General features: G+C 44.9%; 1 protein-coding gene across 1 annotated transcript in view; it reads right to left on the minus strand.

The window, feature by feature from the left end:
- Positions 1 to 25,247, minus strand: part of REXO1 (RNA exonuclease 1 homolog) — a 1,041,135-nt gene that overhangs the window by 17,047 nt on the left and 998,841 nt on the right. The window contains exon 15 of the mRNA XM_069649491.1: positions 18,714 to 18,834. Within this exon, the coding sequence (XP_069505592.1) occupies positions 18,714 to 18,834 (121 nt within the window). The remainder of the gene's footprint in view (positions 1 to 18,713; positions 18,835 to 25,247) is intronic.

Raw genomic sequence — 25,247 nt, forward strand, 5'->3', positions numbered from 1 at the left:
GTTATGATACGAAGTATGGCATCAAAGTGAATACCAAACACATTGTGTAACATTAGGAAGTGGTTGTGTAAGCCCATTGATCTCTCTCCTTACAACTATAGTCTTTGAATAGTGAGTCAAGCATTTGTTATTAGCAAGCATAGCGTTAGGGTAACATTATTTATAAATAGTATGATGTTTACAGAGAGAATCAAACAGAACTTGGAAAACAAAAAATAGATGGAAACTTATCTGAGTGCAAACGATAGACAGTTGCTTTAGCAGTTACAAAGAATTAGACTAAACTCAAGAGGTAAACGCCAGACGAAAGTTCATCAGAGTATAAAACTCAAGTGTTTTCTTGTGATGTAAAGAATTCACGAAGACGTGGTAAGTAAGTATTCGGAATAACAGTAGTTTTTTAAAGGAATGACAGATTGTATTTCTCATTCATACCCAATGTGTCAAGAGAATCCAATATGTAGATACAAAATGTTTCCCTCAGAGATAGTTCTGTAGTAAATTGCCACCTCTTGGTAGTGATGGTATAACCTGCAGGACAACTAATCTTTGTTGGGTCACTGTGTGATTATACTTTTCAAAATGCCATGATGCTGCTTAACAAGTCCTTGCCCACAACTGAAGTGCAAGTTGGTTTTAGCTGCACGTACATGGCAGGGACAGCAAATGCTTGGTAGTAAATGGAAGAAGCTCTGTAAGGTCAAAGTGGACCTCAGGTCGTAGTTGTAGACAATCCAAATCTCTATGCAGCCTTGGGAATGGTCTTCAAGGAACCATGAGGCCCGCCATAGGCTGAAGGATGTGTTAGGCAGAATCCTGGCCAGTGCCCTTAGGGACCACTACACAAGATTAAGACACAATTTGATCTTTGGTACAAGCCTGTACTACACAGTTGTAGTGGTAGCAGTAGCGGAGCAGCCTGACTTATCTCAAGAGCAAATGAGCACTAGTAGAGATTACACAAAGGACTACAATTACTGTGATTCAAGCAAACACGGACTCAAGGTTTTTGGTTAAAATGTAAAAGTACATTTATTTTAAACCATCTGTTCACAAAACACTTCACTTCTATTACATTAAAACCACATTTCAAATACACTACACAACCAATTGTGCAGCACAATTCAAGGTAAGTACCTTTGGTTTTGACAGACCGGTTGTTGTGAAACACAGACGTTACCGGGGGTTATTGCGCGATCACTTTTTGACAGTAATGACAGTTTGGTCTTATGAAAAAGAAGCGTACCCGCGAGCAGAAATGTTACCACAGTCAAACACACTTAGCACATGAATTAACGCAAGAGAGTTGGGGATAAAAATCATAGGCAATACTTTTGTCAAGGCAGATGGAATCAAGAAACACTTTCTAAAACGTAGATAAAAGTCAATAGGCCTGCACCAGTGTCAATGGGGCAGGAGTCCTGTAGTCGAGGATCACAAGGTTAGAACAGTTCACGATTCGAGATTGCCAGGAGTACTTGGATATTGTCAAAAGGGAAGCAAAAGTTATAAGAGGTAAGGAAGATAAGGACAAGCCTTTAGTTCCTCGAAGTCGGACACAGTACCTTATTCATATGAAGAGCTGGTGCCACGGCAGTTGTTCCTGGTAGTTCCTGCAGACTCACGGTTCCTGAAGCTTCAGTCGAGGGGACAATAAGGACGACGTCTGGAGAGATCTGCACTACCCAGGGATGAAGCCAGCAGCAGCAAAAGCAACAGTGAATAAAAGGTCCACTCCTTTAAAACAGGAGAGGCTATTCAAGTGGCTATCCGGACCACTACAGCTGTGTGCAGCGATTTCGACCAAGAAGAGGATCCTCTGCCTGTGGATGGTGAGCTGGGTGATCCCACCATAACTCAGGACTGCAGCAGGTCTTCACTCGCACTCGGGAGTTGCAGCAGCCGTCTTCTTGTCTGCTTCTCTTCTCTTGCAGTGCCAGTGGCGACTGACTTCCAGCACAAGAGACCTGCCTTTTATGCCAAATTCCCCCATTCACACAGCCTGGCTGTCAATCACTCAGCAGGGGGGTTGTTCGGCCCGGACAACCACCTCAGCCAATCAATACAAAGTGCGACTTGGGTCTCCAAGGAGACCCTGTGCAGGGGGTGACTACACCCCTCCCTCACATTCAGCCCACCTAGACACCCAGACGCCAAAGGAGGGCTTCAGGACAGAAGCCAGCCAAAGGTCGGTGAACAAAGGAGGCAAACCTGGTTTGCCGCGCAAAGTAAAACACAAGAAGGACTTTAACAAAAAGAAATGGCGATAAAACCCAACCAGAGCCGAAATAAAAAGTATTTGGTCAAGCGGGTTTAAGTTCGAGGCTAATATAGCCTAAAACAGTACCACGTTTATATAGTATAATCGCGGTAGAAAAGTTAGGATAGATACCACTGCCACCAGCCAAGTCTTAGTGTTAAGAGAGCAAAATAAAGCTCAGAGGCACAGACAAAAAGGGATAGGAATTAACCCTTTCCAGCACTGCATGTAAGATGGGGTGTACTGGGTCTGTAGTTTAAAGTGACTATATAAAGTTAATGGCAAACTTTACCTGTTTCTGGGGGACATTAGTCAGCCGGAAGTATTCAAAGACGACCCTGTGTTACTGCACTGAAGGTGCTGTGTAACACACAAAAAGGGGGCTCCTGGAGTGGTGTAGCTCCAGAGCCCAAGATCACAAAAACAGTAGAAATACACAAGGCAAAACACATGCAAGAGTGGAAAAATGCTCACTCTTACCAGGTGAAAAAAATAAACCCCAGGAATCCAGCAAAGCTGCTGACGGACTCACTAGGTGAAAGAAATTAGCCATAACTGAGAATTCTCCCTAACAGCATGCATAAAGACAAGCTCCGGTGGGGTATAGATCCCACTGGCATCCCTAAAGTAAGAGGTCAGCTCAGCCATACAAAGAAATGACTTACCTTTTGTTAATGTTATTTCTGATGGAAATTCTTCCCATGGATTCCTCATCTATGAAATCTATCTGCCAGTGCCAGCTGTAGTTAGGAAACTTTTCTGCTGCCAGAGGGGACAGCGCAGCTACGACAGATGCCGCTATACACCCCACGCCAGACATGACGTCGGGACCAGTACAAAAGAGTTGCCACAGCTAGTGACCACAGTTCTACCATTTTTCACTAACACTGTGACGCCAAACGATTGCAGTACAAAGGTGTACCAGCTAACCCAAGAGAGGCAGGTGTGGAGGGCAAAGAATCCGTGGGAGGAACATCCATTACTGAAAGGCGACTCCCCCCGGACCCCCAGGTATTCCTCATCTATGAGCAAGGACACAATCTAGACCAGAACATTCTGAAGGACAGCGCTGCCGCAACAAGTGTCCTGACAAGTCATTGAATCCAAGCAGAAACGCGCAGCAAACATGTGCAAGGATGCCCACATAGCTGCTTGGCGAATATACAAAAGAGGTACTAAGCATTGCAGAGCCGAAGTGGTGGCCAACCGTCTGGTTGAGAGAACCCAGAGACCTTAAGGGATTAACTTGCCAAGCCAGCTTCATAGCATTCTGAGATGCAGAGAATGATACATTGAGACAGGGTCTGTGTGGTGATAGCCCTGCCAGCTTGGAGATCCGCATAACCGACTGATCACGTGTTCTGTTCTTCCTTGTCTGAGAGACTTAGAACTTGAGGGACCGCACCAGATCCAGCCGATGGAAATGCTCCTCTGCCTTTGAAAAAAGAAAGGCAGATGGATTGTTTGAGAGAGATGAAAATCTGAGACCACCTTTGGGAGCAAGGAGGGTCTGACTCTCAAAGTCGCCTTATCCTTGGAGAAAACCAAGTGGGGAGAATTAACTGACAAATGGTGGAACTCACTCACCCGTCTAGCGGAAGTGATGGCAACCAGGAAAATAACCTTAAGGGTGAGCAGTCTTAATGGACAAGAATGAAAGGGGCACAAACAGAACAATACATTTAAATACCACAATGTAACAAAAACTGGTATGGCGGAACATACTGGAAAAACCCCTAAGGAACTGATTAACGTGGGTATCATGAAAAAAAAAGAGCCCTGCCACAGGGTTTTCGAGAAAAGTGAAATGGCTACAAGATAACCCTTCACTGTACCAATCTGTAGGCCAGTATGGGCCAATTATAGAAGAAATTCCAATGCAGAGGGAGTGGAGCAATTAAAAGGGACCAGATCCCTCTCATGGCACCAGCCTGAAAACGTTCACCAACTACAGGCATACATGGATTTGGTGGCAGGTCTTCCCACACAGAGGAGCACATCCAGAATGCCTGCTGACAAGTCTTACTACTATTAACTTAGCATTTCAGAAACCAGACATGAAGGTTCAGGCTGCAGGGTTTCTGGTGCAGGACCCACCTCTCTGAGGAGGAGACTAGGTCTGTTCTCTGCTGTAAACGCCAGATGGCCATGTCAAAGAACACTGGGTACCATGTTCTCCATGCCCATTCCAGTGCAATAAAGATTGTTGTGGACCTGAACAGGCAGTCTCCTTAGAAATAGCGTAATGACGGGGATCAATGGAACTCAGGGCAGGGTGAAGTCCCATTAGACCATCAATGCATACCCCAGAGCTCCCAGACGAGGAGATTACCTGGAGCAGAACCACTTGCACTTCCAGTTTACACTGCAAGCAACGTTGTTGTGAAGGGTCAGGAATCAAACTCAGACACATAAAATATGGTTTTGGCTGAAGACTTTTATTGATAAAATAAAAGGGGTTGGGAAAAGGCCTTGCTGTCCCTACGCTGGAGGTGTGTCCGTACCTAAACTCAAAACAAAAGATTTTTCAGTGTCAGAATGGCCAAAGTACTATTCTGACCCTCACATTCTAAGGAAATAAATAAAGGTGTAAAGGATGTCTTTGGCCTTCCGGGTTTCAAAGATGTCCAAAGTTGGAAATAAATAAATAACTTCAACAAAAAGACTTTCAAGGATATTGCTCCTTAATCCAGAGGAAATCTCCCTTTCCCTGGAACCTTCTTCACAATTTCTTGACAATAAAAGTTCTTGTCTTTTCCGGTTGTGAATAACAAAAGTAGTATAAATCTTTGTTTTTAGTCTTTGGGGTTGTAAGGATACCCGGTGTATTTTCCTGCTAGGTTTCCCTACATTCACAGACATGTGATGGCCTGATGCACTTTCTTGCAAGGGTTTCTTGTATTCACATGCTTGTTGTTCCTTTATATTCACACAGTTGTAATTGCCCAGTGTGCTTTCTTGCCACAACTTGTCTTCACACACTTGCAATTGCCTGGTATACTCTCCTGCCAGGGCTTCTTGTTTTTAAACACTTGAAATTGCATGGTATATTCTTCCTCCCAGATATTCTTGGTTTCACACATATGCAATTGCCTGGTTTTATTTTTCTTGCAATAACCTGGTATACTCTGCTGCCAGGGCCTCTTCTAATTGCCTGTCTCTGCAATTTCACCTTTGATGGTTTACTAAATTAGCCCTTCTGGCTAATCCCTTTAGTCCATCATATAATGTCTCAGTGTTTTGCTCACTCTGAGAATTATTCAGCCCTTTAGCATTGTGGGTTAATTTATATTGTCTGTTAAAGATTCCCTTCTGAGGCAAAGGCGCTTTTAACTTCTTGCTTTCACTATAGAGAAACTATTTCCTCTCTTTATCTAGCATGATTGTTCAATGTTTAACATACAGCATGTTCACCAATACACTCCGGTGCTCACTTTATACCAGCGTGCACTCACGGGCTCTTCGAGGCGTCTCCTGTTCTGTTTGCAGCTCATCAATGAATCGCATCTCCTTCATGCTGCTCGGCTTTTGGTTTCCACACATACCATGGCTCTGGCTGGGCTTCTCTCCATGCAGCTCTCTGGTAAGCCTCTCTTTGCGTTAAGGCCCATGAGCACTGCTCTCGTTTCTGGCGTTCCCTTGTGAAATCATCTTTGCGTCATCCTCTACTGCTCACCGTATGAGGTGGGTAGCTCCAACGTGCCTCTTTCGGTTCTCCTGCCACTGAAGAGCTGCAGACCGCTCCCACCAGCAGCCTGCCAATTCTTCTTGTGATGATCTTTTAAAAGTCCCGGGCAAAGGTGTATGCTCACAACTTGAGTGTTGCCTGTGCTCAAGCCTTCCTTTGCATATCTCCCTTCCTCTTCTTCACAGTGTTAAGGTGTTTCTGGGAATAATAGCGTCCTTTTTCTAACTTGTACGACAACATTGGAGGAATGGTTTTAACATGTCCTGAGGATGAATCAATGTTCGAGAATTGTCCTGGTGATTTGATTGAGAGCAATTTAGCACTCTCCTTTTGGGATGCAGGGAAGGAACCACAATATGTCGTTAGGGTGTTATGTGTGGGAGATTCATCCTGCAAGGGAAAAAGTGGATATCATGTCTCATCCGTGGACACCACCACGTCCTCCCGGAGGTTGTTTCCTCCCATGTGATCCTTCCACATATAACCGCACCCAGGGTCAGGATCAGGTAGCGGCTGCCATCCCCTGGGCACATGGAAGGTGGTCACCGCGGGAAAACGGATTCATTACATTGTCCACCTGGGGAGTATCCCAGTGGGAGAAAATCTCCAGAAATTCCTGTACGAGCTCCCACACATGACTGTCGGCTCCGTGCATCCGCTAGTAGGTTCTTCTTACCAGCCAGATGTGCCGCAGTCAGAGACCTGCTGTTCTCCAGAGTTCAGAACAAATCGCATTGCTTCTCTGCATAGAGACAAGGAGACAAATGTCATCCCTCTTTTTTTTTTAAATAAAACTATTTTTATCAATTTTAGAAACATAAAAAAATCGAATCAAAATTACCATGACAATTATATGGTCAATCGTTGTGCCTCTACCACATAACATAAGGGAAGATTCCCTGCTCCCAACCCAACCACCTCCATCGGGAACACCTCATCTCCCTCCTCCCACTACCAACAGATTTGATCCCCCATCTCCGGACATGCCTGTGTATATTCACTGTTCAAGGAACACATGTCTATGTTGGCCACCCATTGTCTATACTAAGGGCTTTCCGGGGCCCCCTTTTCCATGGCAGTGTTCCGTTTTATCAGACCCCCCGCTGTGGACAAAAAACATTTTTCATAGCGATTATATGAGCTCTCATCCAGGATCCCCAGAAGTAACAGCTTTGGGTGCCAGGCTATCTCTGTGCTGAGTATCTTTGATAGCTTGGTATAGCATGTCGTCCAGAAGCCGCAGATTTGTGAGCACTCACAAAGAATGTCAAAAGGTACCCTTTTCCACCCCATGACTCAATCATTTAGAGGTTCAGTACAACCCCAATGAACCAGTGAGAGACGAGGGTAGAACACCCAGTTCAGGATTTGAAAATGCACCAGGCGGAAACTAGAGGAGATTGCAAACTCCCTGGCAAACATCAGGGCATCCACCTAGTCCCCTGGTTCGATAGGTACCAGATCTGCCTCCCATTTGGCTTTGAGATTAGATAATTCTGGATTTGCAAAAGCAGATATAGCTTGGTGTAGGGTGGACGTGAGCTTGGTAGTTATGTGTTCCAAGAGAACATTCCGTTCAAGTGGGGAGCATTGTGGGATCTCAGGGAGGTCTGTAAGCTGTGTGCGCATTGCATATGATATTTGTAAGTGGCGATACTGCTCAGCGACTGATAAGCCATATGTTTGCTGCAGATCTGCAAATGATGTAATATTCCCCCTGCCCATCACATCACCAAGCTTCTTGATGCCTGCATCCACCCACCACGTTAATATCGGCAATTTATTCACTTCCGGCAGCAGGGTATTTTCCCAAAGCTGCTGAGCCAGGGTCAGCTTATTGTCCCAGCCAATACACTTGTGGGCTTCCCTCCACACCCGCACCATGTGTTGAATCATTAGCAGGTGGATGGTCAGCCACAGCAGCCGTCCTAGGCAACTAAGCGAGTAAGTGTCCCCATGTGACAGATCATTAACAACCGCCAACTGACTCGCCTGTTAATAGCATTGGACATGCGGTAGCCCGATTACACCTTCCTAGAACGACCGCTGTAGTGTGATGAGGGAAATCTATGGTTGTTTACCACCCCATAAGAGCTCTCAGAGGGCGTTGTCTATTCTGTTGAATTCTAGTTTGGGAATCTGAATGGGGCATTGTGAAAAATGTCATGCATTTTTGATGATTGTATCTGCTTAGACTCGCATGCTGTGCATATAGTATGACATCTAGTGGTAACCGCAAAGTATTGCATCTTGTCTTTCGAGGATCGAAAGGGGACGTTGATATGGCCGTGCCTGTAACACTATCCCAAATGTGACGTGTACTCAAAATCCCTCACGTGTCGAGGACCCTCCGACTGTATTTTCTCTGCTGTGAGGGAGCTTTATGACTATCGTGAGTGAGTCCAGAAGAGAAAGAAGAAGTAGTAAGATGTCTATGTTCCCTCCATCCAAGTGGGGAGGAAGGGTGGGCGCATGTGAATCTAAGCAGATACTATCATCAAAAATGCTATTACGGTAAGTAATGCATATCTTCTGATGCCTGTTAATCTACTTAGAATCACATGCTTTGCATAGACTAGCAAACAGTGCCCAGAGTTGGAGGTGGGATGCGAGAGGAACAGTATTGAAAAGATGTCTAGTACAGCTTGTCTCACCCGAGAATCAGACCTAGAGTGAGCGTCAAGTCTAGCGCATGGTGAGATCCTTTTTGGGTACAAGGAAGTACACTGAATAAATACCCTTTTTTACCTGTAGAACGGGGACGACTTTGATTGCGCTTTTTTTTCCTGCAGGATCTTGACCTCTTGCAGCAGGATCTTCAGGTGTTTGGCGCTTGGATCTGGGAGGTCTGTATCGAGGTGGCCACCTGAACTCGATGCAATAACCGTGGGTGACTGTCTTGAGCACCCACTGGTCTGTGGTAACCCCCCCCCAGGCGTGCAGGGGTATGTCCCCCGACTGGGGAGGCCTTGGAGGGGACCCGGATTTAAGAGTCATTTCTGACTTGAGGATAGGGTTTGCGGAGGTAGACCCCTGTCCTTCGGATCAAATGTTGCCTGAGCAATATTGGTTGTGTGGGGAACGAGAATAGGATAGCCCACGAAAGGAGCAGCAATACTTCCCATTCTTTGTTTCAAAGGGTCTTTGAGTGATTTGATTCAAAGTTTTATAAAGTCTTGTGATCCTTTTTGGCTGTTTCCAGTGCCTCCAACGGCCTTGCCAAGTAGGTTTGAGTCTTCCAACGGTTTGTTGATTAAGGACGCCTGTGTCTCTGGGTTTGAATCCTGATTTTTTTTCAACCAGGTGTGGCTTTTTAAAAGGGTACCCTGGGCCAAGGTTCTCCCTGCCGTCTCGGCAGCATCTAGGATGTTCTTGAGGATGTTGTGGTTTACTTGCTTACCCTCTGATACAATTGTAAGCAGACGAGAACACACTGGTTCAGGGACCTCCTGCCGGCCCTCCTGCAGCAGGTTCCATTGGACATTAGAAGAGCTGGCCAACGTGGTGTTGGCTATGCGGGTAGAATATGCTGCTGCAGTAGTGATTCTCTTTCCAAGAGCATACAGTGTTTTACATTCTTTGTCCGGCCGTGCCCCCGTGCCCTCTTCCTTGTTGTCATAACCACAAGAGAATCTGGGGTGGCATGACACCTAATATAGAGGGGGTCAAAAGGTGATGGGTGAAAACGTTATTCCACCCAAGGGTTCACAGCCCTGGTTTGAGAGTGTGTTAATAAGGAAGGGGCTAGGCGCCTCTTGATGGAATTATGTAAAGGGACAGCCTGGCTGGCAGGCGGCTTCTCCTTTAATATGTCCTCCACAAAACCTGAATCTAACACTGCCTCTTGGGGGGCTAGCTGGAAGTGTTCTGCTGCCTTTTTCAGAATGACATTAAACACCATCTGGTCATCTACAGGTAATGCCTGACGCAGAGGAGGGGGGGTCCATACATATGATATTCGGTATGGGTAGGGGACAGCCAGGCGGGTCATCCACCTGCTGGTCATCCCCCCCCAATCCTGGGTCTGATCAGTGGTATCCACTGTCAGGGTCCGGCTTGAACGAATTCCACAGGAGCTGATGCTGGCCCCACAGACCCTCACTAGGAGTTCACCTCTCAACCCTAAAGTAAAGCTGAGCTTAGAACCCCAAGAAAGGGAAAGGGGAATTTGGATAAAATAACAACGGAGACACTGCAGCCATGCAACCGTCTGGTAGGCTCTGGTATCTGTAGTAAACAAATACACTTAGTTACTTATACATTAGTGTAGACTTCTTATCTAAAATTATTTTGGAAACAATTCTAACTTCTTTACCTCTTAAACCTCTATTTAGAGGTTAATTATCTGCATGGAGTATAGAACAATTGTAGTACTTTAGAGCATGTTGTCACTAGCCATTCAAGTCTCTTTAGAATCCTAAGTAATGACTCTTGCAAGCAGTTCACTAACTTAGATATTCTTGTTTGCTCCTTAAGAACATTAAACTCTATGAGATTCGAGTTTTAAATGCTTTTAAAACAATGCAGTATTTTCTAATGAAGTATTGAATTCCTTTGGCGTGAAGGTTGCTTAAATGAAACTCGTTAACTTTCTTGAATGCTGCTGCTCCTGCGTCTGCGTGTGAATCTTTCCTTTTTACAAGTGCGAACGTTTTGGGATGAACACGCGAATTCACAAGATGTGAAAATTGTCCTCGCGCTGAAAAAAAAAAATCACACGCGCCCCGTATTAGAGAGAAAACACGTACACGCGCTAAAAGCACATGCGCACCTTAAATAATTCACGTACGTGTGTAAAACGTGCACGCGATTAAAAATCACACGCACACCATAATAGAGAAAACACGTACACGCGCTAAAAGCACACACGCACCTTAACTAATTCACGTACGCGTGTAAAACAGGCACGCGATGAAAAATCACACACAATGTAAAAATGGACTTGTGCTCTATCGCAACCAAACACCAGCTGTCGTACGCAACGTCACTCACGTGAAAAATTGTACACGCGCTAAAAACAACTCGTGCTCTGTAAAAATGGGCTCACGCTCTATCGCTCTGCATACCCGCGCGCTCCCATAACGACGTTGCTGAAGTCACGAGGCTTCACGCATGCGCTAAACAGTCTTGAAACATTTTCCATGTAATTTATAACCTTAAAACTTGCGCGCACAGTCTTTACACTTGTCTGGTTACTGTATTTAAACTGTAAACTTCTCTCAGTTTATTTTTAACTTCTTAACACTAACCTCTTAATAGAAAAGTGAAAATTCTCAGTGAAAATCTTTAAGCTTTAAAAAGAACGATCCCACCTGAGGTCTTCTTGTTCACTCTGACTCAGCAAACTATTCTCTTACTTCTCTGGTAAATATTCTGAACTCTGAAAGGCCTTACTTAAAGGCATGGTCTAGTAAAAAAATGTATTTAAAAAATAGATAGACAACATAAAAAAAAAATACTAGCATTCTCTTATTTAAAACTTCCTATGTAAAATTTTGAGCTATTCAAGTTTCTCAGGCTCCTCCGGCTCGGAAAGAAAAACCGCAGCGTTTTCCAACACAATAACGTTGTATTTATGTTTGCAGTCGCTTCAAAAGCGACCGCAAACATAAATACAACGTTTTTAAAGCTGCATTTTTATTTCTAAGTTTTCCGGGCTCCTCCAGCCCGGAAAACTTAGAAAAAAACCCCCAGCTAGTGCTTATTTTTTTAAAAAAATAAATAGCACTTACCGAGATTCAGCTGCAGCTTTCCTGCTCTGGTCTCCTGTCCCCGTCCTCTGCGTACAGCACTAATGAAGGGAAAGCCACCCAGCGGTAGCTTTTGTTTACTACAGCTGGCTGGCTTTTCCTTCATTAGTGCCGCAAAAGCCAGCACAGGAGGGCATCCATGTCACAAAATGGATGCGCCCATGTGATTGCTTTTGCGAATTCTGAGCTTGAATAGCTCAAAATTTTACATAGGAAGTTTTAAAAAAGAGAATGCTAGTATTTTTTTTTATGTTGCCTATCTATTTTTTAAATAACATTTTTTACTAGACCATGTTTTTAAGTAGCTTAACAAATGTACAACCAGCCACTGAATTTCTTTGGATGAAAGGCAGTTTAGAATCTTGCTCACCTCACAAGAATCAAACCCATTGTCCTTCCCACCAATCAGGCAAACCAAACATATCATTATTCCTTTAACCAATCAGATTAAGTTTCTTTCTCTCCATCTTGACTTGGGCAAGCACAATGTTAATTCTATGTACAAACTCTTTCTGACTACTACTCAGCCAATTCTATGTACATACTCTTTCTGATTACTAATCCAGCCAGCCCTGACATCCACAAAGGGATCATTCTCCTGCAAATAAGGGTCAAGAGGCTCTTCTTGATCTGTAAGATCAAAGACCTCCTCATGAAAAGGGCAGGATGTCTTCTGAAATTTGGTAACTGCAGGATAAAGGTAGTCTTCAATAGGCCTTTTAGGGGTGAACATCCCAGAGAAGTCCACAAATTTAGCCAACCTGTCCATACACCCTTCACATTTTTCTCAGGTCCAGGGAAATGAGCCAGAGGGATACAGAGGGGGGAAATGGCTCCTCCTGTGGATTTTGCAACCTAGGATGCCGAGATTTGTCAAGGAGGGTCCTAGATAAGGTCTGCAGACTTTCAGAATAACCCTCCTGCTCTTCAGGGCGCTTAGACGTGTCTTTCGACATATCTTTAGACCTGCCCCTTTTTTACTGTCCGACCCAAACGATCTTAGCGAGACTCTCGCTAATGTTCAGCGTTACCGGGAGGGGTTTAGGCTGTTTAGACTGTTGCGCTATAGACTTCGACACAAGCGGGAATATTCTGCCTCCCACAGGGGACAGATGGCTGAAGTCCACTTCAGAGAGGCTTCACGCTGGGGGTTGCAGAAAGCACAGTAAAGGTGGAAGCGCCTCTTCTAGGAGCACCCCAGCCCCTAACACTTTAGGACGACCTTGGCCTTGCCTGCCCGATGCTGCTTGGCCTCTACCTCTTTGGGTATAAGGGGTCAAAACCCCTTCCCCTACCCCGCCAGGCTTGCAGGTTGCTGCCAGCCCAAGTGATTTAGCGGTATAGCCTTAGAGGCTTGGCATTTCTGGAGCGACTTGTCGGTCTTGGAGCCAAACAAGTTCATGCCATCAAAGGGCATGTCCAGATGTTTCTCTTGGACGTCAGTAGAAAACCTTGATGTCGTTAGCCAATAAATCCTTCGCTAGACGGTGCTGGTGACCATTATCCTTGTGACGCAGTCTGCAGTGTCCAGACCAGATTGCAGAATCCGACGAGAGGCTACTTTTGCCGTCCATGATGAGGGGGGCCTCAAAGCCTTCCTGCATCTCCTCTTTGGGGATGTGCTTGATGGGATGGACATTACTGACCATAGGCCCAAGGAAAATGTGGCCAGCATGCAAGAGATGTTTACACATAAGAGACTAAGGATCGAAGCCACGAAAAACTTTCTACCTCATACATCCAATCTCTTGCTCTTCCAGTCGGGGGCAAAGATTTAGCAGAGTTGGTCTTAAAGATCAGTGTAGCAGCCTGCACCACCAAACTCTCCAGGGAAGCCTGTGCATCCTGGCTAGGTCATGGTCTACCTTGAGAAGTGATGCCAGTTTGGCCCATAGTTCTATCACTGGCCCCTTGAAAGACCGGTTGAAACGCAATAAAGTCCCCCTTTTAGGACCCTCTTTCAGGATGTCAGTCAGATCATACTGTACCTTAGGACGTGAAGGAGCCGACATCCCTAGGGTGTTGACCACCTTCGCTATCAGGCCCTGAAAAGCAGCCTGTGGCTTGCCAGGGTGGCAGTGGGATCAGGTTTACCTCTGGTGACATGTCCAGGCCACTTGCCTCCTGCAAGTCAGTCGTCAGGTCCACCAAGTCACCCAGTTCCCTGTAAAACTCCTCTGGGAAGTCTCACTACCCTGGGTCAGAAGGGTGTTAGGGAGAATTCTCATCTTATGGCTAATTTCCCTTACCTATAGAGTCCCCCAGCAGCTTTTCTGGATTTGAAGGGTTTGTTTTTTTCTCCTGCTAAGAGTGAGACTCTTTTTCCCACTCTTAGGCATTTTTGCTACGTGTGTTCTAGGCTATTGTTGTGTTTAATGTCTATGGGGTTTTACTCACACTCATAGGAACCATCTTTATACACATGTGTTAGACAGAACCCTCAGTGCAGTGACACAGGGGTGTCATAGTGACCCCCAAACATAGGCTCCATACCCTGGGACTGACTACTCTCCCAGGGCTTGTAAAGTCCCCATTGACTTTACTAGTCAATTTTTGTTAACTGAACCAGTACAACCCATCTTACTATGGAGGTACTGGGAAGGGTTAATAGTTTTCCCCTGGTGTTCATTTTCAAGAGGGTACCGTACAGTCCCTCTCTCAAAGGTTTCTGGCTGGTGGCAGTGGTTACTACCGTAAATATTCGACCGCAAATATTTCCCTATGGGATTTACCCATTATTCGAGGCTACCACATTTTCCGACAGCCTCTAACATACCGCCGGTGTATTTTAATATTAACTTTAATCCGGTAGGTTTTATTTGCCAGAACTTTAATATAACTTCTTTCTCATGTCTTTCTCTAAACTCCTAACCCAGGTCTGGGATCCTTTTTTCGTCCTTTTGGCGGGCTTCTGCCAAGAAGCCCTCCTTTCGGCACCACCGAGTCTGGGGTGGGTCCATTGTGTGGGAGGGGGAGTAGGACCCCTGCACAGGGTTGCTTCAGCAACCTAGGTGGCACTCTGTCCTGATAGGCTTGAGGGTCTCCGGCCACGATAACCCCTCCATGTGTGACTGCTGACAGCTAGGCTGTATGAATGGGGATCTTTTTGCATACAAGCAGGGTCCTGAGGACTGGAAGAGCAAGATGTCGCCACTGGAACTAAGAAGCTGAAGAAGAGCGAAGCCAAAGACATCTGCAACGACTGAACCACCGGTGAAGCCCTGCTGCAGCGTCTCACCACTTTTCTCCACACGACGAGAGAAGATCTTCATCTGCAAGAGCCTTTTTCCCCTTGAGCTGGTGGAGCCAACCAGTTTGCTAATCGCCTTCCCGGACCTGCCTTGGTCGAATCACCAGTACCCTGTACTCTGAGACCGGATAGCCGGGCACCCGTCCACCCGGACCGCGATTTAAAAGAGCGTACCTTTTATTCGTCGGGAAGCACCGCGGCTGGTTTTATCCCTGGGTAGTGCAGTAACTCCAACCTTCCTCCACGACGAGAGTCCCTCTTCCTCTGCTGGATCACCCGAACTGCAGGAACTACCAGGAACAACCGCCACTGCAGGAGCCACTTCTTCATATTAAGGTACATTGTTCCGCCAGGCCGCCCTTTCCACATGGTAGTGCTAAAGGTGTTTTAAATCCTTTACCTACCTCTTGGGTTGGCCGCCCCCATCTTCTAAACATGGTCTTTCACCTTCTGCATCCACCTTTTCGAAATCGTTAACTAAAGACTTGACTGCAGCTACAAGAACATTTTGCTCCTGGGCCCTTTGCCCTGTACCACTGGCACAGGCCTATAGACTCTGGCAAAATTTGCTAGAACTGCCTTCTCGAGATTGCTTCTCAACTAGAACTGTGTTGGTGCACCTACTTCTTATAACCACCTTTTCCTTCCCACTTGTAAAACTTGTGAAGTGCCATTTTGTTCAGTTTTCATTTAAGTATTATCTATGCTAAAGTACTGCCTTGCCTAAACCTGTTCACAAACTTCTGTGAAGTGTTGCTAGGGTGTGTAAGAAGATATTTCTGTATAACTTGTGCTTTCCCTCCCTTGTGAGAAATTGCTAGAGTGCCATTTGTGTTTGGTTTTCACTGTGCCGTTTTGCTCAGTTTTCACTCTTGCTCAGACTTGTCTACAATTTAACTAGGGAGTTGTGTATACTTTTCTTGACTGATTTTAACTTGCTTTATTAACTGATTAATGTGTTGAACTACAAGTGTGTAAAATAAATATATATATTCTTTTTAATACAAAGCTTTGGTCAGTGTTTCCTTGTGCCACGGAACTGTAGTCCTATTGTGTAAAACCTGAATACTGCTCATTTCCCTCTTGAGATAAGTCTGACTGCTTAGCCACAGCTACCAACTAAATCTTTGTGGTACGGACTGATACCAAAGGGGATTTATTGCTCATACCTGTAGTCTTAATCTTCTGTAGTGTTCCCTAAGGGAACTGCACAGTATTCTGCCTATCAAAGGGCTCCAGCCCAAAAAGAACAGGAGCGCCGTACCCATCATAAATGTCCTCCAACTGGGAAATACATGCCCTTCTGGGGAGCAGGAGCAACTCTTTTGCGACCCTGGCCCTGCTGGCGTCGCTGGGCATGGACAAGAAGCCAGGGAACTGATGTTCAGAGATGGACCGGAGTGCCCTTTTGCTGCAATCTTGCTGCTTCTCATTGCAGAGTCCCTGACAACACTTCCAAGTCCGGTTGGATCCATCGGAGCCGGGGCCTTGGCTAAGATGTCTAGCATCTTCATCTTGAATGCCTCTGATTCCTCAGGGGTAGAGGATGGGTGGGAAATGGTATCTGAAGGGCCTTTTACGTTCGGCTGTCGTTGGGAGAAGCAGCTCCTCTTCTTCGAAGACTAAGAAGAATGATGCTGCAAGAATCGCCAGGGGATCTCGACTCTTCAGGAGTTTCTTCTTTTTATCCTTTCGGACAGGGGGCTGTTCCTCAACGACTTCGAATTTATCCATCACCTTTTTCTTTGTGGAGGAAGGTGGAAAGTTTTGCTTCACGCTCTCCAAGTCCCTTCGGGTGCATCAATTGGCACAGTGAGTCGAACAGCGCGTCGTGGAATTCGAGGTAGATGCGATGCGGGTCCGACAATCCACGCAGGGTTTGAAAACCAAAGACCTTGTAGGATTCAGCATCACAATTAATTTTTGAGTTTGTAGCAAAACCCAGCATTCAGGGAAAAAATTAATAACAATTAAGCGTGGAAAAAGGAACTGAGGTCACAGGGCGCAGCTCCCCTAGATTTAATGGCCCAGAGGACATGTGTGGCGCTGGGCATGAAGATGCGTCGGGTGTAGCAGACGCAGAGCCACGCGGCCTCCCTGGTTGTATAAATGTTTCGGAAGAGCAGCTGGCACTGAGAGATATAGATGAGGACTCTGTGTGAGGAAGGAGTCCATTAGAACCTTATGTTGGCAGCAGAACTCATTATGCAAGTCCTTTACTTCACAAGAATCAAAGAGTTCCAACCTATATGGGATGGGGTGAACCTCTTCAAAGGTCAGACCCATCTTGCATCTGAATGAACACTGAGAAACCGAGCAAATGCCAGTGAGATGTCCACCACAAGGCATAGGAAGCCTGACCCATCACTTCAATGCCTTAATGAGGAGCTGTGTTGCGCTGTGGTGGAGCAGGCCCCATTAGCAAGGCCAAAATAAAGGCAGCAAGGATATAGGTGTGGGCCAAGAACTGCCATTGCTAGCTTCATGGAGCGCAGTAGGCCCATGCTTCACCACTTGCACCAAAGCCACCAGTACCTTGGCAAAGGTGTCAATCATCTGTTGCTGAAAGTCCTCTCGCCGCTCTTGGGTGGAGGAGCTAGATGGGAACAACAGCATAATGGTAATTTGGTCAAATGTCAGAGGAGCCTCAGCATCTCTGGGGCAGGAGGGAAGACTCCCATTTCTGGTAGAAGACATTGATACTTGAAAGGGTCACTTGGAGAGCAGGACGACTAGCGGTGCTTCATGTGCTTGCAAGTTGGACTTCTCCACTGAGTCCCATCCTACTTCAGTGCTTCTTTTCTTGTTGTCCTTGGCAGCAAATGAAAAAACATCCACAAGTACCAGGGCATTTGTGAAAGAAGGCATTGATGCCTGTGACTTTGGGAGTGTCCTTGTCCCCCACATTGATGGAGCAAGGTGTAGTTCTTTGTGGTATGCTCCCACAGGACTTTAGCGTGAAAAGACTTGTATGCGCCACAGTCCTCATGTCATGGTCCTCCCCAAGAAAGTGGATACCCACATTGTGAGGATCCCACACATACATCTGCCTTCCACGATCCCAGTAAGGAAGGTGTTTATTTTTTACATAGTTGAAGGACGCACTAGTGGCATTTCAAAAACAGCATATTGAGTGCACTGAAAACGGAACTGAGGTCATGGGGCACTCACTGGTGGCTCCATATCGACATCACATTCAGCATCACGGGCACCAAACTGCCTCGAGCAAGTCAGACTTGGAGCTGCACTGCACCCCTTGGTGGCTGAAAACATTTCCAAAGACAGCCAGTGCCGGGGACGATGTATTCAAGATCAGGAATCTATGGGAGGAAGGAATATATAGAAACTAGCAATACAGAAACGACACAGAAAATTATTTTTATAGAACTTTTCAAGTCATGTCATAGGGGTTCAGCAAATTGTCTCTACAACAACAATTTCAAAAGATACAAAATGAAAAACAATCGATACTACCTCCCAGTCACTGCGCTTATTTGAAGGATCTTCTGATTGAGTGGCAAACAACTTTTTTGCAGTTGTGTGCTTCAATTAAGCACATTATTTTGATCAGGCGTGTTAATGCAATTGGATCAGCAGAAACAAAGAGTGGACATCCCAGAGGGCACTACTTTTACTTTTCTAAATGACACACAGGATCGAGGAGTGGTGTTTGGGTATGTGTAAACACTGAATAGAGGCAAGGTTACATTACCAATATAACCAATATTACAGGCTTGCAGAAAATGCATTAATGCCATGTCTCACCGTTGTCTTGGATGATGCGTTTGAGGTAGTCTGCCATCAACGTCCTCAGTGCGCGTTTGTAAGGAAAACCAAGTCGATGCGGGAAGACTATGGCAGTATCCACAACAGTGCAGTGGATGAGCTATAAACAAAGAGTGAATGGTTTGTAAAAACTGGGGACACTCAAAACATAATGTTACTGACATTGCTACAATTTTGCATACTGTCTTTTTGGTTTATGAGAAGTAGAAAAAATAGTCTGCTTTCTCCGAGAGTTGTGTTTTCTTTCTCACCCAAAAGAGAGTTTTGTATCTCAAAAGAATAAAGTATCATATACACACACACACTATGCCTTACATCTAGAAACTGCCTTCTCAATACCCCCAATAGCATGAGATGAAAATGCTCTTTAAAAAAATTCAAATAGACCGAATGCACTGCGCATTTATTGCCATCCCACATACCTTCAGACAAATGCTGGAGGGAAACGCCTCTATTCTTAGATGTTAATATCAGCCAGAAAACAGCTTGTTGGCAAAAAAATATGCAATGCAGACCCAAAGTTGGAGGATAGCTTATAGAGAGCCTGTGAACTCCTAACACCAGAGAAACATTTTTAGCAACATTAAGCAGATAACATATGTAATGTGAACAAACTATACACTCACAGACTAAGAGCCCAAGGAACAAGGTATGCCGAATAGCAGGTGACTGGCGTTAAGATCTCCCCTACTAACAGCGCTTTGAAAAGCACATATGCTACCTTTGCACTGGTGAAACAAATAAGACATTCATTTGCTCTGTAGCACAAAGTACCAAATCTGTATAAATTCTTTCAATTTGGTCATTTTCTTGCTTACTGCACACAATCTCCCACATGTTAATTTAATTTGTTAAGGTGACCAAACAAAATTAAATCTCAATGAAACATTTCATGAAAAGTACTGAAATCCAAAATCGGAGGACTGTAAATGGACCGGACAAAAGAATAGTTCTCAGGAAACCAGGATTTGTAGTTGAGCAGTGGAAGACAGTAAAAAATAAGTTGCCTTGTTCAGGACGGGAGATCCTTATAGTTTGAAACCTCTCGTTTCTTATAAGTCTAGAACTACAAAGAAAAACAGCACCGAGACTACTCCTGGTAGTCTCAAGTATAGGATTCACATGTGTTAGGGAGAAGTCTCAGAAATTTGCTGGATTTTGAGGACTTGAATTTTTAACCTGGAGAGAGCGCGACCCCTTTCCCCCCCGCTCATGTATTTTAATGTGATTTCTTAACAGTGTGTTTCTTTTGGTTGTGGAGTCTGACAAACTCCATAGGCATCATCTTTAGCATTGTGTCACACAGTACCTTCAGTGCAGTGACACAGGGAAGTCCTTCAGATTTCCGAAAAAGGTTTAAATACCTTCTCTTGGATAAACTACTGTTTCCAAGAGCAGTAAAGTGAAATTGACTTTAGACATTTGTAACTTTCTAGACCAGCACACACCATCTTACAACAGGATGCTGGAGGGGTTACTTAGTATCCCCTTTGTCTAGCTTCTCATGTTAACATGTTTATGTTACCCTTTTGTCTGTGAATGGCTGGTGGCAGTGGCTTACTTTTACCTACCGTGGTGTGCATTTACCGCAGGGTGCGTTTGCAGCTGCAGTAAAGCACCCAAGGGTACCATGTTTGTCAAAATGGCACGGTCTTCTTTTTTCACGATTTCTTTGTGGAAAGGTCCTTCTTGAGAGTTACTCTGTGCACCAAACCAGGTTTGGTCCCTTTGTTCATTTTGGCTTTAGAGGGATTCACAAGTGAAGCCCGCCTCTGGTTCCAGGGTGTCAGGAAGCAAGGGAGGTGCCCGAAACTCCCTGTGCTTAGTCTCCTAGGAGACAGGAATGCACCTTCCGGTTGATCGGCCGGCTGGCTGTCCGGCAAGGACAGTCACCCTGCTGGGTGACTGACAGCTAGGCTGGAATGAATGGGAGAAACCTGCATAAAAGGTGAGGCTTTTTGGCTTGGAAGGCAGAGTCAACCACTGGACGAAGGAATCCGAAGAAGAACTTGAAGAGGACACCTGCTGCAACTCCTGGACCGTTGGTTTGCCCGGTGAAGCCCTGCTGCCGTGCTGAAACTCCCAATTCCTATCGACAGAGAAGCGACGACTTCCCCCCCCTTTGAGTTGGTGGAACCAATCAACTCCAAAGTAAGCCACCTGGACATCCTCTCGAAGCTGGTCAAGTTTCCACTGCAGTCACTGCTGGAACCGGATAGCCAGGGAGAGGAACACCAGTTCGTGTGCATTGCTTTTAAGCTGGCCAAGAGCTCCAGGAAGATCCTCCGGACTCCCACAAAGCAGGACTGACCGAGCCGTAGCCCCCTCAACAGAGTGCAGGACTCCAGATGCAGGGAAAGCCCATTTCAACAGCCAGGAACCACAGTGGTGCTATTTGCGGTAGATGCGAGGAGCTGAAACACCGAAGTGCCACTTGTTTGAAGATTGCCGGTTGCGCTCGGTGACCGTCCCATTGCAGTGCAAGAGTCCGTAGACTCCCTCTTGTCCCCACGACTGAGGCCCATGAACACCAGGATCTGCAGAGCTGCACAGGAACAGAAGCCATCTGATGCACTTTTTCTTCAACCTAAAAGGTACTGTACAGTCTAAGAGAACTTACCTCTTGTTGTGTAACCTTACTTGTCCTCGCTGGAGACTTGCCTTGCTTGCATCGGTAGAGTTACCTCAGAAGCCTAATCAGCTTGTGGCCCTACTTTGATTTCTGCTATTCTACAAAGACCTTTTAAACATTGTGAAAGACTTTTTACTTACCTGCAAGAAGTGCTTCAGTTCATTTGACTTTTGCTAACTTAAACATTGGCTCCTCTGTTTAAGTGTTTTTGCCTTCCTTAAAGGAAAGGTTTAACTGACACTGCATTGGGGGGTTGTTGAAAGTAACTACCTGCTTAAGAATCCTTGTGTGAATACTTGTTTTATTCTGATCCCTCTTTTCTTTGACACTCTAAGGAAGTATGAATGCAAACAATGATATATCAATGTCCACTTCACCCTAGCAATTGATGCCACCTGAGGGTGTAGGTAGTGTCTCTGAGCCATCCCAAATGGGTATCTGCTAATATAGAAAACTAAGAGTATGTATTATTTTTGAAGTATATTTGTGTGTTGCTTAACATTGCTCCCTTCTGAAGAAGGCTTACTATAACTGACTGGTAAATAAATTAATAATTGTTTACTCAAGAAACCTTGTATGTAAGTTTATTTGAATACTTGTCACTCAATCTCTGTGTAACTCTGTTTAACTCCCCTACAGCTCACATTGACCCCTCTTGAGATAAGCCTGGATACTCGACCACACTACCAACCTGTGTAGTACAGACTTATACCAAAGGTTGGGTTCCTATTGCCAGGAGGTCAGGGTTGTTGTAGTGCACTCAAAGGGTACTGCATACAATCTTGCCTAACACTGGTGGCAATTGTAGAGTTGTAACACTAACAATTTGCTTTGGTTCAACTAAAAACCTTCACAAGGCTAAGCTCCACTAGAATAGCAATTGCAACACGCCAAGGAACAAGTTACTTACCTGTAACTGTTCTCCAGCATGGGTCTAGCATGGATTCACATGCAAACCCTCCTGCCTTAACCCTCTGCGGCTCTTCTCTTGGTCCTACTGCCACTTTACGTGCTACCTAATCTGAATATGGCTGCCAGAGGAGGGGCTTAGGTAGAGGTCAGTAATTGGCTGGGGGCAGTATGACCCAGAGACCAATGATTGCTTATTAGGAGAAAGACAGTTCAGAAACGAAATCGAAACTGATTTTTTCTTTACTGAGGATTCCCAGGCTGACGACGGGGAATATTCATGAGCATGTGAATCCATGCCAGACCCCATGCTGGAGAAATATGGAGAACTTCAGTCAAGAAGCCCTGGTCATTCTAACAGTAGAGCAACTGAAAATAATTTTGCAAGTCTCCCTGTTAAAGTAAAGAAAAATGAATTGATTGCAAGATTGTTCAATCATCCAAGTCTGGGTAGTAGGCCTGTCACACCTACTAACCCAGAAAATGTGGAAAATTATATTGGGGATGATAATTCAGAGTCTAACTCTAATGCCTTAGAGGAGGAAAAGGAGTCTCAGGAAGAGAGGCCTTCTGACTCAACAGGCCCTTTTGCCTCAACCTTTAGCCACAGGGACCCCACAAGGTCCACCATTGAGTCCAGAATGTGTGTCTCTTGAGAAAATGAGACTGGAGTTAAAATTCAAAAGGTTACAAATCCAGGCTGAAACCAAACATCAGGACATCAAACTAAGGGAAATGGAAATACAACATGCTCTTTAAATGAAGACATGGTCTCTTGAAAATGTTTCTATCCCAGAGTTGCACAACAAAAACTTAAGAGTCTGTTCTGTATAACTGAGCAAGTGCGCTTGCTCGATGAGTCATTAAGACAAGCAAATATAAATGCGGATCTGGAAGCAGTAACAAGTACTCACCAAATTTTTTGTTGGGATGCGCATAAAAAATCCATTTGATTATAAATCCGTGGCACAACAAACAGGAAATGAGGAAAAGGGGAAAAGCTCAAGCCCTGAAAAAGCCTTGGAGCAACTACCCCTAAGGTCGCTGGATATGGATAACGAGAAGGCATCCTGGGTAGCAAGTCCTAATCAGAGTATGAAGAATAACCAGGTGGAGGATTCAGTTTTTGATGCTAATATTACTCAAAGCTCGTCGATTACCTCCCCGGGGCTGTCTCAACAACTTTCAGCCTATGTGAATAAAACAAGACGGAATAGACAATCCCCCCCTGAGAACAGAGGATTGGGCCCAGTTACATCAACTGTTGATGGCTTCCCTAACAATGTCACTGCTGTCATTTACCAAATTACATGAGGCAATAACTAGCCTCCAGCATCAGTCCGCCAGCATTGTGGGTATATCTAATAAACTGATGGGGATGGAAATGCTTGCAAACAAGCTGGAAGTTAGAATGGATAAAGAGGTGGAAGTCTTGGTTAACTGGCAAAATCGCTTCTGCGATATAGCCAGAAGAGAAACAATGGAGAAAACAACTATGATAGGGGCGTCGTTGTTGGCTGGTGAATGGATGAGAGCCCAGATTAAGGCCCTACAGAAGTCGAGTAGTAGGGAAGTTGATGATTCTGTAGAAGCCCAAAAGAGTTCTGGCCACAAAGAGCCCACTCCGATTGATCAAGAAAAACAGTGTGACAAAAATTCCTAAAGAAGGAAATATCTTCTCAATGTTCAAGTCTTCTGGATCAGTGGAATTGAGACCAATGTCAGCAAGTACTTCTAAGCAATGTCGGAAAAACACAAAGAAATCTAAGAATATGCCCCGGGCAATAATACGGAAATCAAATGGCTCAAAAGCCTTTATGAGAAATCTTCGCTCTCCGCCTCCAAGTGAAAATAGACCAGAACCAAAAAGAGCTCAGAAAGAGCTGACCGTAGGAGGGGAAATCCAGAGCATAAAGCATAAGAAACCTTGTGAAGTGGAATTGGAGGAGGAAATCTTAAGTGGACCTAAGTGACCTAATACAAGAAATTGACAGAGTTGAAGATGATGAGAAGTGGAAAGAGGTCAGTAACTGAGTGGGCAAAAATTGAGGCAATGATAAAACCCCTCCAGAAAGAGGTTAAACAAGTAAATGATAAACAGAATAAGAGAAGGAGGCTGCTAGCTAGTGAAACAACAAAAGTGAAGGAGAAGAAGGGGGCTAGAAGCTCGAAGTCAGTAAGAAACATTCCTCAAGAGTTAAAATCACCAGGAACAATGGGAGAGAAGAAAAAGGAAGGCAATACAGATAACCTAGAAAAAAAAAAACAAGGAAATTGAGAAGGGCTCGCATGTAACGAGTTATAAAATGTATTTGGAGAAAATACTAGGAGGTCCATATCCACCAGTGCTTAATCGACTAAATTCCTTGCGACTGTTGAACTGCATTGTTCCGGCTCATCAGATCTCAACAACAGGCATTAGTATTGTGGAATTTGTTGCAGATACAAGGACGGACTGAGTCATACTGCATCTTACTACAAAACTGAAGAAAGATCTAATACTATCCACGAAAGATACATTCCTACCATTAGGATTTGAGATAAGTGATTATCAAGAACAGATAAAAGCCAATTGCAGAGAAGCGACGATAGAGAGAGAGTTAGTAAAGAAGGGCGCAATTGAAAATATCCAAAAAAAAATGTCTCCAGGGAAGAGAGAGCCCTGGCTCCTTTAAAAGAAAATTTGAAATCCCTAAAATTCACGATTGCTAATCAAGGGAAAAGGGGAGATGCGACAAAAACACAAAAAGATGAAAAGCTGGTTGAGGAAGAATCATGGGATTGGGTAGCAGGTGCACTATGTGATGGTCAGAAAGAATAGATTCAAGCCAGGGAGGTGAAAGAGCTGTTGAGGATAGCTTCCTGGAACACAAGGGAATTTAGTTACCTTTTTTTAAGAAGAAATTCCGGACTTGGAACAATCTGACGTATTGTGTTTCCAGGTGACTTGGTAAATGGAAACATCCCTATGT

Source organism: Ambystoma mexicanum, chromosome 1p, assembly GCF_040938575.1.
Source record: "Ambystoma mexicanum isolate Mex_15411 chromosome 1p, UKY_AmexF1_1, whole genome shotgun sequence".
In the NCBI taxonomy this organism is placed as follows: Eukaryota; Metazoa; Chordata; class Amphibia; order Caudata; family Ambystomatidae; genus Ambystoma; species Ambystoma mexicanum.